The sequence below is a fragment of the Thunnus maccoyii genome, chromosome 9, assembly GCF_910596095.1.
Source record: "Thunnus maccoyii chromosome 9, fThuMac1.1, whole genome shotgun sequence".
NCBI lineage: Eukaryota > Metazoa > Chordata > Actinopteri > Scombriformes > Scombridae > Thunnus > Thunnus maccoyii.
The window spans coordinates 2,668,122-2,679,943 of record NC_056541.1 but is presented as its reverse complement, the minus strand read 5'-3'; the positions used below and the strand labels follow the sequence as shown (position 1 = coordinate 2,679,943).

At 38.9% G+C, this 11,822-nt stretch overlaps 1 protein-coding gene across 1 annotated transcript; it reads right to left on the bottom strand.

Annotated features, from left to right (window-relative positions):
• Positions 1 to 1,580: 1,580 nt before the first annotated feature.
• Positions 1,581 to 10,178, bottom strand: LOC121903382 (NLR family CARD domain-containing protein 3-like). Its single transcript, XM_042420341.1, has 5 exons — positions 9,827 to 10,178; positions 9,286 to 9,444; positions 5,899 to 6,119; positions 3,882 to 5,796; positions 1,581 to 1,701 (listed from the first exon to the last, which is right to left on the bottom strand). The coding sequence occupies exons 2-5, from the start codon at positions 9,411 to 9,413 to the stop codon at positions 1,671 to 1,673; spliced, it is 2,295 nt and encodes a 764-aa protein (XP_042276275.1). The 5' UTR covers positions 9,414 to 9,444; positions 9,827 to 10,178; the 3' UTR covers positions 1,581 to 1,670.
• Positions 10,179 to 11,822: the final 1,644 nt, after the last annotated feature.

Genomic DNA, 11,822 nt, shown 5'->3' with positions numbered 1-11,822 from the left:
CAGACAGTCAGTGAACTGACCTCAAAGTCTCCAGTGTACAGTGTGGACTCTCCAGAAAATCACACAGAAGCTTTACTCCTGAATCCTGCAGCTTGTTGTAGTTCAACTCCAGCTCTCTCAGATGGGAGGGGTTGGACTTTAGAGCTGAGGCCAGAGAAGCACAGCTGATCTCTGACATACTGCAGCCACTCAATCTGAATAAAGAATACATTATGTCACTTTAGAAGACAAAGTTCCTGCTTGAAATCATTCAATGTTTCATAATCTGTTCAGAGCTGAAGAAGGTTTAGAATGTAGAAATTTAGAAAATGGAAACTCCAAACACCTGAACCTAATAGGATGCAGGTTAAAAACTGTCAAATACAAACAGTGAAAAAGAGCTCTGATTAATATTACTGACAACATGCTGCTACTTCAATAAAGATGTAGTGACTTCATCTCTTAAATCCTGCAGCTCCACCAGTGACTCCATCTGACATTTATTTCAGATCCTACTCAACATCCACACATTTACAAAGATACCAAATATATCAGGATGGAATTTGGGGAAATGGGGAGAAAATGATGATCAATTTAATGGAATGGTGTCACCATAAAAACTCAAAGCATCTTGTGTTTGTATATTTCAGTCAGTATAAACTCTGTGTAGCTTCATAAAAATGTTACAACAAGAAAATATTGGATATTATATTTATTACTGTCTGATTGAAATATTTTGTTTTTAATTTAAAAAAATGAAATTAAATCTAAATGCTGTAATAGTTAGGCTACTAATTATTTCATAACCAATAGCTCTCAGTTAGGCTTCATCATCTGCAGAGCAAGACAGTTTTTGACCACTGAGCCAAGTTGAGCACAGACTGAATCTTGTAACTTTATTTGTTTTAAGTAAATGTTTCAAATGGATTTTATGCCTCTTCAGATTCAATTCACATCAAGTTTTTTACCGATAACAGCAGTGGTAATGTGGAACCTGATTACAGAAACTAGGTTTCTTAGTTACATGACACATACGGCCATATTCTTTTAGCAGTATGTATGCGAATGTGTCCTGGGCCACATTTAAGGTCCGCCTACTAAACCGGTGTCCACTGCGTTACTGGAAGTATATACTCATTTGCACGTCAACAGTGTCAAATTAAGGTGCTAGACAACAAGAAAAAGCCACAACTGAAAAATTGATTTCTTTCTGTATGATCTTTGAATTTAATTTAAATTTAAATTTTGTTGACCGAAGTCACAGACTATTAAGTAAAAAATTCCTTCCTTGAGTTACAATCCCTCTACTGCAGCTCAGCAATGAAACAATGCTGAAACACAAAGATACTTACTTAATATGTGTAACTCAGACTGCTGAAGCCTCATTAGTGTAAACTTAAGAGGTAATTTTACACAGAGCACAACTTTGGATTTTGACACTGGAAAATTAAATTCTACAGTTTTCTGCTTAGGAAAATCCCAAAATATGTATGAATCAGATATTTGAAACTTCAGTCAAAGTTTTGAATTGAATATATAGAAAAATACTACCAAAGCTAGTCAGTGAACTGACCTCAGACTCTCCAGTTTACAGTTTGGATTCTCCAGGCCTGCGGACAGCAGTTTCACTCCTGAGTCCTGCAGTTTGTTGGAGCTCAGATCCAGCTCTCTCAGATGGGAGGGATTGGATTTCAGAGCTGAGGCCACAACTCCACAGTGAGTCTCTGAGAGTCCACACCCAGAAAGTCTGTCATGACACATATATTATAATGTAAGTTATCATGAAAGAGGACACTTTATATTTACTTCATGTATTTGATGACAAACTGACATTTCCTCTTTTCATTAACATCTGCCCTTCACATCAGTGGTTCAGTTAATCTAATCTCACTGTGTTTGATATACTTGCAGACTTGTGATGTTTGCTTTGCTTTAATCTTGCAGATGAAGGGAGAGAAAATGGAGTTACATTGACGCTTCCATAATATTGACAGCCTGTCAGTATGTTCTAATCAAATGTGTTTCTCCACAAAGTTAGCCTGAGGCCATCTTGACTAGAAAACTACTACTACTATTTTTTATTTGACTCCAAGATATCTTTTACTGAGTTCAACTCAGCAAACAGTTACAGTTGAGAAAGATGATCTCTCTTTGCTAGCTACCTGCTGCTGTCGGGTTCACATCTATTAGCAGAAAAATTTAGTGACAGTTGACCAATTCTCAAATAAAACAAATGACTTGACAATGTTATACCTTTACATAATTAAATATTAATGTAATTAAATATTTTATGTGTCATGATAGATGACTGCATGATGTTTTGTTGCCTTCTTCTTTTTCTGAGAATCTGAAAACTAATTCAGCACACAAACACAATTAACAAACCAATTAAGCTGAATTATTGTCATTTTCAACATTAATATCATCAGAGAGATGTGGTACCAGCATTAAAAATATAACACAGCACTTTAATGCGTATAAGATCTCTTTAAAAAGTCAGAATTCTACCATTCTGCTCTCATTTATTCATCAGACCTCTTCGCATTCCCTGCTACTACTCTTCTGTATACCAACAAGAGAGGAAACACCTGACAGTTTCTTTCTGTGAATAGAATATAAGAAAGACTTAAAAGCAAGACTATGTAACACAACCTGTAGAGTCCCTCTTTGAAATGGAAAGTTGAATTCTTAAAGTCTGTGTAAAGGAAAATCAGAGATCTCCAAAATCTCTTTTGGAAAATGGTTCAGATCTTCTCCCTATGTAGAGCAAGGAATCTCTCTGTCTGTCTGTCTGTATGTATGTATGTTTGTCCATCGCATATCTCGAGAACTGTTCATCTGATCTACTTCATACCTGGCAGGTGGATGTTGACGTGTCAAGTTGTTTGGATGAACGGTTCTTGAGAAATATATAAAAATACCTCATAAACAACATTGCTTCTACAACATTGATGTGCTTTTTCCTCTGCCTGTGGAGTCGACAAGCAGAAATATGGACAGCACCTCTCTGCCATTGCAACCCACATTGTTGTCAGAGATGGGACTGTATCCATAGTGATAAGAACTATCATAGAGAATTAACTGAAAAGAGAGTTAAGCTCTATTTCCATTTCTCACACGCAGGAGCTCTGTGTCTGTGTCTCAAGACTTGTTCAGTGTGTCTCAGGCACTTTTTAAATGGGCACTAACGGGTGTGTGAGGCATTAAGAGACAATGGGTAAATTGTAGCATCTACTGATAGCCTGCATGTGAGACGTTTAGGGAACATAGGTGAATTGTAGTGTGTACAGATAGTCTGCATGAGAGGCACTTAGGGGACAGACACTGTTCTCTCCAGGTATTGAGAAATTGTTCTCACTAGGCACATTTTGAATGGGCACCGCACTAGTATTTTAAACTCTAAAGTGTAGCATAAAATCAGGTATTACGTGTATATCTGATTACGTATATATTATTTGCAGAACCTACTTATGTATTAATAACTTAGCTACACTCACTGAGGACTGTAAAATACTAATATATGTTGTGGTAAAATGCTGTTGTGATAAAACCTCAACCAAAACCTCTAAAGTCCTTCATTTGTTTTACTAGGTTGCATGACACCTCCATCATCCAATAGAAGAAAAAACTGTAAAATCTAAGAATTATTAGAAATATATAGAATAACTGTTTATTAACTTGACAGCTATAAACACAACCAACTGAAAAAACAACATTATTTGCATGCACAGCACTTCAAACAGTTCAAGAACATCTGAGACTAAATATAACTGACAAATGACCTTTGCAATAAATAAGCAAAAAATTATTTCAAGAATAATAAGAATTTTACATTGTTTATATTTGAAGGACTAAACTACTAATCTACACTAATTTATAATGTTAATCACACCAGGACTTACTGAGCATTTTTGCAGTTCCTCACAGCTGGGATCAGTCTCCGTCGTCCCTCCTCTGATGTGTTATATGTCTTCAGGTCCAACTTATCCAGAACCTCCTCTGACATCTGCAGCATGTAGGCCAAAGCAGAGCAGTGGATATCAGAGAGTTCCTTCTCTGATCTGTTCTCTGCCTTCAGGAACTCTTGAATGTCCTGATGTACTGAGCGGTCATTCATCTCCATCAGACAGTGGAAGATGTTGATGCTTCTGTCAGGAGAGATACTGTGGGTGTTCATCTCCTTCAGGTTGTTGATGACTCTCTGGATGATTTCTGGACTGTTCTCTGTCTGACCCAGCAGGCCTCCTAAGAGTCTCTGGTTGGACTCAAGAGAGAGGCCATGAAGGAAGCGAACAAACAGGTCAAGGTGGCCATTTTCACTTCTGAGAGATTTATCCATGGCTCTCCTCAGGAAGTCATCCAGCGATGAGAAATGGTTATGGTCACTGTCATCATCATCATCACCATCACCATCATAATCATCATCATCATCATCATAATCATCTTCATCATCATACACATCTTCATCATCATACACATCTTCATCATCTTCTTCATCCTCCACATCTTTCAGGAAGTCCTCCAGTACCTCTGTGTTGCTGTTGGTGTAACAGTGGTACAAGTAGACTGCAGCCAGAAACTCCTGAACGCTCAGATGAACAAAGCAGTAGACTGTTTTATGGAAGATCACACTCTCTCTTTTGAAGATCTCTGTACAAACTCCTGACAACACTGAGGCCTCTGTGACATCAAGACCACACTGCTCCAGGTCTTCTTGGTAGAACATGATGTTTCCCTTCTCCAGATTTTCAAATGCCAGCCTTCCCAGCTTCAGAAGAACTTCCCTGTCAGCCTCTGTCAGCTCCTGTGGACTCGTCTCATGTCCCTCGTCATACTTGCGCTTCTTCCTCTTTGTCTGAACCAGCAGGAAGTATGAGTACATGTCAGTCAAAGTCTTGGGCAGCTCTCCTCTCTGGTCTGTAGTCAACATGTGCTCCAGAACTGTAGCAGTGATCCAGCAGAAGACTGGGATGTGACACATGATGTGGAGGCTCCTGGATGTCTTGATGTGTGAGATGATTCTCCTGGACAGTTTTTCATCACTGAATCTCTTTCTAAAGTACTCCTCCTTCTGGATGTCAGTGAAGCCTCGTACTTCTGTAAACCTGTCAACACATGTGAGAGGGATCTGATTGGCTGCTGCAGGTCGAGAGGTTATCCAGATGAGAGCCGAGGGAAGCAGCTCCCCCTTGATGAGATTTGTCAACAGCACATTGACTGACGACTCCTGTGTGACATCAGACACAACCTTCTTGTTCTTGAAATCCAATGAAAGTCTGCTTTCATCCAGGCCGTCAAAGATGAACAAAACTTTACAGACAGCAAGATTCTCTGCTGTGACCTTCAGTAATGTTGGATGAAAAACATGGATCAGCATGAGGAGGCTGTACTGCTCATCTTTGACCAAGTTCAGCTCCCTGAATGAAAGCAGAATCACCAGATTGATATCTTGGTTTTCCAAGCCCGCTGCCCAGTCCAGAGTGAACTTCTGCACAGAGAATGTTTTTCCAACGCCAGCAACGCCATTTGTCAGAACGACTCTGATGATGCCTTTCTTTTTGGCTGGTAAGACTTTAAAGATGTCGTGACATTTGATTGGAGTTTCATGGAGAATCCTCATCTTGGAAGCTGTCTCAAGCTGCCTAACCTCATGTTGGGTATTAACGTCTTCACTCTGTCCCTCTGTGATGTAGAGCTCAGTGTAGATCCTGTTGAGGAGGGTTCTACTTCCTGCTCCATCAGTTCCTTCAGTCACACATTCACATCTCTTCTTCAGATTGATCTTATGTTCATCTAAAACCTTCAGCAGATCACTGTCTATTGAAAGAAAGGGGAAAAATGTATGATTAAAAATACAGGACAGAGGAGGTAGACTCCTGTCCTGTTTTCAGAGATTATGACATCAGCAGACAGTCTTACTTTGTAGAGTGCTGGCCTTCGGTCTAGGTCTTGTTCTGGATCTTTTTCCACACCGGGGACAGGAGGAGTCTCCTGATGAAGCAGCCTTTTCCCAGAATGGGGTCTTGCACCGTCTGCAGAACCAGTGTCGACACCTAGAGACTGGGTCCTTCTCAACATCCTGACAAAAAGAACAGCAGCATGGCCGCTCCTCCACAGGGACACCTTTCCCTTTCCTCTCTCTGTGGAGATGAAGACAGTCTTTATGACACATGACATTAGAGGTGGTCATCCTACAGCTCACAAGTTGCATGTAGCTCTTTCCCTACCAGCCTCTCTCACTCAAAACTCATCATATACGGATACTTAGCCAGGAGTCCTAGGCGTCACTTTTTAACGCACTGGGTACCCCTTTAGCATAATCTTTTAATGCGTAGGGTAGTCTGACAGACCTCTATAGAACTTCCACAATGTCTGAAATAGACACCATGAGACTGATGATGTAGATATAAGGTGACATATTAGGGGGAGGCGGATTGGGTGACTAGATTGATAGATTGCAAAAAGTGGACTTAGCTGCAGGAGACTGCTGTTCATTTTCCGTTTCCAACCAGGACTGTCACATTTCCAACCGTGGTGTTTACTGTTGCCATGATGACAAAGGTTGTGTAAATTTAAGGAAGCAGTTACTTTAACCCACACCACATTTCAAGTAATTTTAACGGAAACCATGACCTTTCCCTAACCAAGCGGATTTTGTGCCTAAACCTAACCAGACCTTAACCACAGCATTGCCACACCATAAAACATAATTATTTTTTAACAGTGATATTTAACAATTGGTGCAGGCATGAAAGATACATGAACTGTCCAGATACTGCATGTTAAAAATTGACACTAAAAATTGACACTTATGTACTGGGTTCCCCCAGTACATAAAAAAGTGATGCCAAAGGGTCATGACCAAGCTTCTGTATGTGATGAGTTGGGAGTGCGAACGTGTTGTCTCTACAGTCCAGACTAAGTATTTGGACAGTTACACATTTGTGTTCTTCAGGCTCTATGCTTCAGCACATTCAATATGACATAAATTAATGGATACTACAATTGCAAGAGTTCAAAAGTAATTGGACAGACACAACGAAGCGCCAGCAAAGGCCAAGAGGAAGATTGCAAGCTACTAAACATGAACATAAACAATGCAGGATTTAAAATACTGGCTTCAGATGTAATGCTTCATGAGGAGGGAAGTGGATTCAATACATTTTTAGCATACAGGGATATACACAATGCATTTTGGTAGGTAAGTCAATGTAAACAAGACTTTTGTTTGTTAAAAAGAAAACTCCACAGGGCCTCTTTAAGTTACGTTGAGCCATTGAAGTCAAGAAAAATAAGCAGGAGGCAACTGAGCAAAACAGAAAAATTCCACTTGTGAAAAGTCTGGTGCTCTTTTGTCTTATGTTGTGGTGCTGAACAGAGACCTCTGGTAAAGTCTCTTCATAATGCATCTTTTCATTTGTGTTTCTCTCTGTCGCTGTTTCTGCTATATGTCTCTGCTTCTGTGTGACTCTGATAGAACAGTTGCACATATTTTACTTTTCCCAAACCTTAAATGTCAGACTCAGTATCCAGAAACCTCAGGACTTTCCAAAGATACTGCTTTTATGTGCATCAGTCATTTCTTTGAACAGTGTTTTTTCTCTTATATTCAAATGTTACACGGCATGAATTCAGCCTCAGCTAAGAATCAAACTTCTGCATGTCCGTCTGTTATAACACTGTGACTCAGTGCACACAAGACAGGTGTCAGTTTGTTAGAGCAGCTCCTGTGCTGAAATCTTTATTGCATATAATGTGTAATATCAGTTTAAATTTAGACAGATCGCGGTATGAAGCTTTAGACACATGGGATCAATGAATAATTATCAGTCATGATGTCATTGGTTGCACTGATGGAACATCATTCCTATAATATTGGAGATGTTAATATTTCTAAGTCAGCAGGATTGTGGTGCAGCTGCAGAATGTAGTTTGAAAGTGAGTTTTTTTAAATAGGGAGCACAGTCTTAACGTGTTTTAACAGCATTTCAGAGACAATGTTTTAATTTACATTTGTTGAAGCAGCTGAAAAAAAGTCACTGAATGATGTTGAGCTGAGATACAAATAGATGTATAAAAATTTAAAATATTCTGTATTTTAACCTTGACACCTTTTCAAGTATAAATCACCAAACACATTATTTCTTGATCAGACTGTGAGTTTACAGTCATGTCTCTGTGTCTTTTATCTACATGTTTTAAATCTTTCACTATATTTTTCATCTTCAGTTGCTGCTTCCTGTGTTTTGTCCGTCAGATTAAAGCTGAACAAATATATTTAAAATGTAATGTAACTGCAGCCTGATACACAGTCAGATTCCACTTTATCATCATTAAGGAAATGTAAGTCTGTTAAATGATGAATTAATGGGCAACACTGAATAAAACTTTATTGTCTTAACTTATTGACACTTTTCCTGCTCTGACATAGGTTCTTTTTTAAAAAGATAAATGTGCAGTGTATACACACACATGCATTAATATCTCTACGTCCAATGGATTAAAATGGAGACTCTGCCTTTTATTTACCTGTTGCCATAGTGACTTGTTGTACTGATGATGGTTTTTTTCATTCATCACGCACACGCTTAACTTGGAGTGAACATACTCAGAGTTGATTGAACAAACTCTGATAAGCTGTTCTGAGATTGAAAACTCTGAGTTTCCCACCTTAGGGTTCATCAACTCAGAGTTCAGGGTTAGACTCAGAGTTTGCTGAATCTGCTTTCTGAAACAGGCCCCAGAACCTTTGTTTCACAAAACAGTCTCACTGCATCATCTTCACGTCAGTCTACAGTAGAAGCTCTTACTTTGTGTCTGAGGGTCCAGGTTCATTACTGAAGCATGGAGGATCTTCTTTTGACCGGTCACTCTTAATAGACAGACTGGATACTGAAGTTTTTAACATCTACATGTTTGAGAACACAAAGTCTGACATGTGGAGGGTGAAAATGCCGAATGACAAAAAATATTTCTATGTAATAGTTTATTTACTAACAGTTAAATTAAAGACACTGTTGACTGATTATGGGCTGTCAGATTAACTTGTGCATGTCTAAAGCAAACTGGTCTTGAAATATTGGTTGAAGCAACTGATAAACATATCAGGACAGTAATTAAGAACTCTTTCCACACAAAATTTAAGTAATAAACGAAGAAATAATGCAGTCAATGCTCAACCAACTAAAAGATCTGTACTGAATTTTTAAAAACTCTGAGTTATAAAGCGAATAGTGTTGTGCTGTAGGTTATGAAATAAAGACTGAATCATCTTCAGGTGAGTTTATGGTAGAAACAGTCTCTTACTTTGTGTCTGAGGGTCCAGGTTCATTACTGAAGTCTGGAGGATCATAGTTAGACAAGTCACTCTTCATAGACAGATAGCCAAATGTTGCAGACTTTGCTTTGTCCTTCTCTTCCTCCGAATCACTCATCTTCTGGAGTCTGACAGGTAAACCAGTAACACTGGAGACACACACACATACACAATATTATAATCCCAGTCCAACCTCTCAAATTAGTAGCTTCTTATTAGTTTACATTCTAGCCATTACAAAAACAAACTTTTTAAATCCATCAAATAGACTTCAGATAAACATCTGTGTTGTTCTTAACTGTGGCTTCTCTCTATTTTTACCGCACCAGTGTGCTACACTACATTGCTGTGAGGACACAGAAACCAGGAAAAGTAAAAGTAAACAACATTTGAAGACGTCAGCACTTGTGATTTCATATTGCATGGGTATTTTTCTGACAGTTTGATTAACGGAACAATTAATCAGAAAAATGATCAGCAGATTGATCGGTTATGACAGTAATCATTTGTAGCCTTAATATTAACACTCACCCTTCCTTGGACTTGCTGTTTCCCTCCTTCCGCTGTGTTGACTTCAAAATGGAGTCTGAATAGATTGAATAATTTCACCTATCAGTGTCCCTCCCTTTTCCCTCCTCCCCCTTCTTCGTTGCAACTTGTGTGTCTGTTTCTCTGACGTGAGAGATAGAAAATGTTGAATGACAAGACAAATGTCAATGTCAACATATCTCAACTGTAAGATTTTGAGAGAGTGCAACTTTGCATGGATTCGCAGAGTATTCAGACCAAATCAGGGGTTGCGGCGCTCCTCCCCAGGGTTGTGTGGAGGTGTGGTGTGTTTATTTGTAACCGCCGTGAAACAATTGGAAAATAACGTTTTATTCCTCTCATTCACAGGCTTCCGCGCTACTACTGCTCGCTCTCTTCATTCACGCTCTAGCTCGCTCGACCACCGTTCCTCTCTCTCTCTCTCTCTCTCTCTCTCTCTCTCTCTCTCTCTCCCTCTCTCTCTCGTCTTTTTCAGGAAGCCGACAACAAAGTCTAACTTTACTTCTAACGCTGTGAAACCATTGAAACTAAGAGAAATTTCCTCTCCTCTTCCTAGTGACGTCTAGTCCTCGGTCCTCCTTCGTGGCAGGATTGTACAGCTCTGTGCTCTGGCCTCCACAGCGTGACATTAGGTTTCGTTTCTCCGAAAGTTGATTTTAGTTCATCTTTCTCGCCACATGGGGCTCTACACCAGCAGCCACGCGTTGAGGCGCGCCGCCGCACGGTTGAACGGAAGTGTGTGGGAGTGATTATGCCCCAGAACTAAACCGCTGTGAAACAATCGGAAAATAACGTTTTATTGATCTTATTCACAGGCTTTCTCAGTAACACTGCTCCCTCTCTTCATTCACTCTCTAGCTCGCTCGACCACAGCTGCTTTCTCTCTCTCTCTCATCTTTTTAAAAAGGAGTCGGGAAGCCGACAGCAAAGTCTAACTGTACTAAAACGTCATCAAACGAAAAGCAGTGTCCCTCCCTCCTCCTAACATCTTTGCCGTCCTTCATGGCAGGGTTGTAGAGTAGTAGGGCTGCAACTAATGATAATTTTCATTATCAATTAATCTAGAGCAACTATTAAATAAATCGGCAACTATTTAGATAATTGATTAATTGTTTTGAGCCATTTTTAAAGAAAAAACAAATGTCCAAATTGTCTGCTTCCAGCCTCTCGAATGTCAATATTTACTAGTCTCTTTAGTCCTCTGTGACAGTAATTATTGTGGACGTCATCTTGTACTTTGGGAAACAGTGATCTTATGGGCCTGATTTATGGACCAAACAACTAATCAATTAATTGAGAAAATACTTGACAGATTGTTTGATAATGAAAATAATCCTTAGCTGCAGCCCTAAATTAATCTGCTGATTATTTTCTTGATTAATCATCTAGGAAATGTCAGAAAATAGGTAAAAATGAGCGTTATAATTTCTTAGAGCTCATGGTGACATCTTCAAATGTCTTGTTTTGTCTGATCAACAGTCAAAAATCCAAAGATTTAGTTTCATGTATGACAAAGAAAAGCATTAAATCATCACATTTGAGAAGCTTCAACAAGCAAATATTTCTGCTTTAATAAAAAATCACTTAAATTATTTTTCAATCATCACAATAGTTGATTAATTGTTAATAGTTAAGATTAATATTAATAATATTGATTAAGATTAATAGTTGAGAGTCACTGCTCATTTATTTTTGTCAAATGTTATATCTAGGCTTAAATCTATTTTCCGACACTCATTTTAGGGGCTGCAGCTGTTTTATTCCCTCCATATTCCAACAGGACCTTCTGTGTTTTTTTAGAATCAATCAGAAAAACACTTGAATGCATGAATATAATTATAATACATAAGAGGTACAGACAGGGATATGACTTTTTAAAAGTAATTCATTTGCACTGATGCTCAAAATAATTCAATAAATCTTCTGTTCTCTCAGTATCTCAGCGAGAGCCTGCAAAGGAAAACCAGACAGAATCATC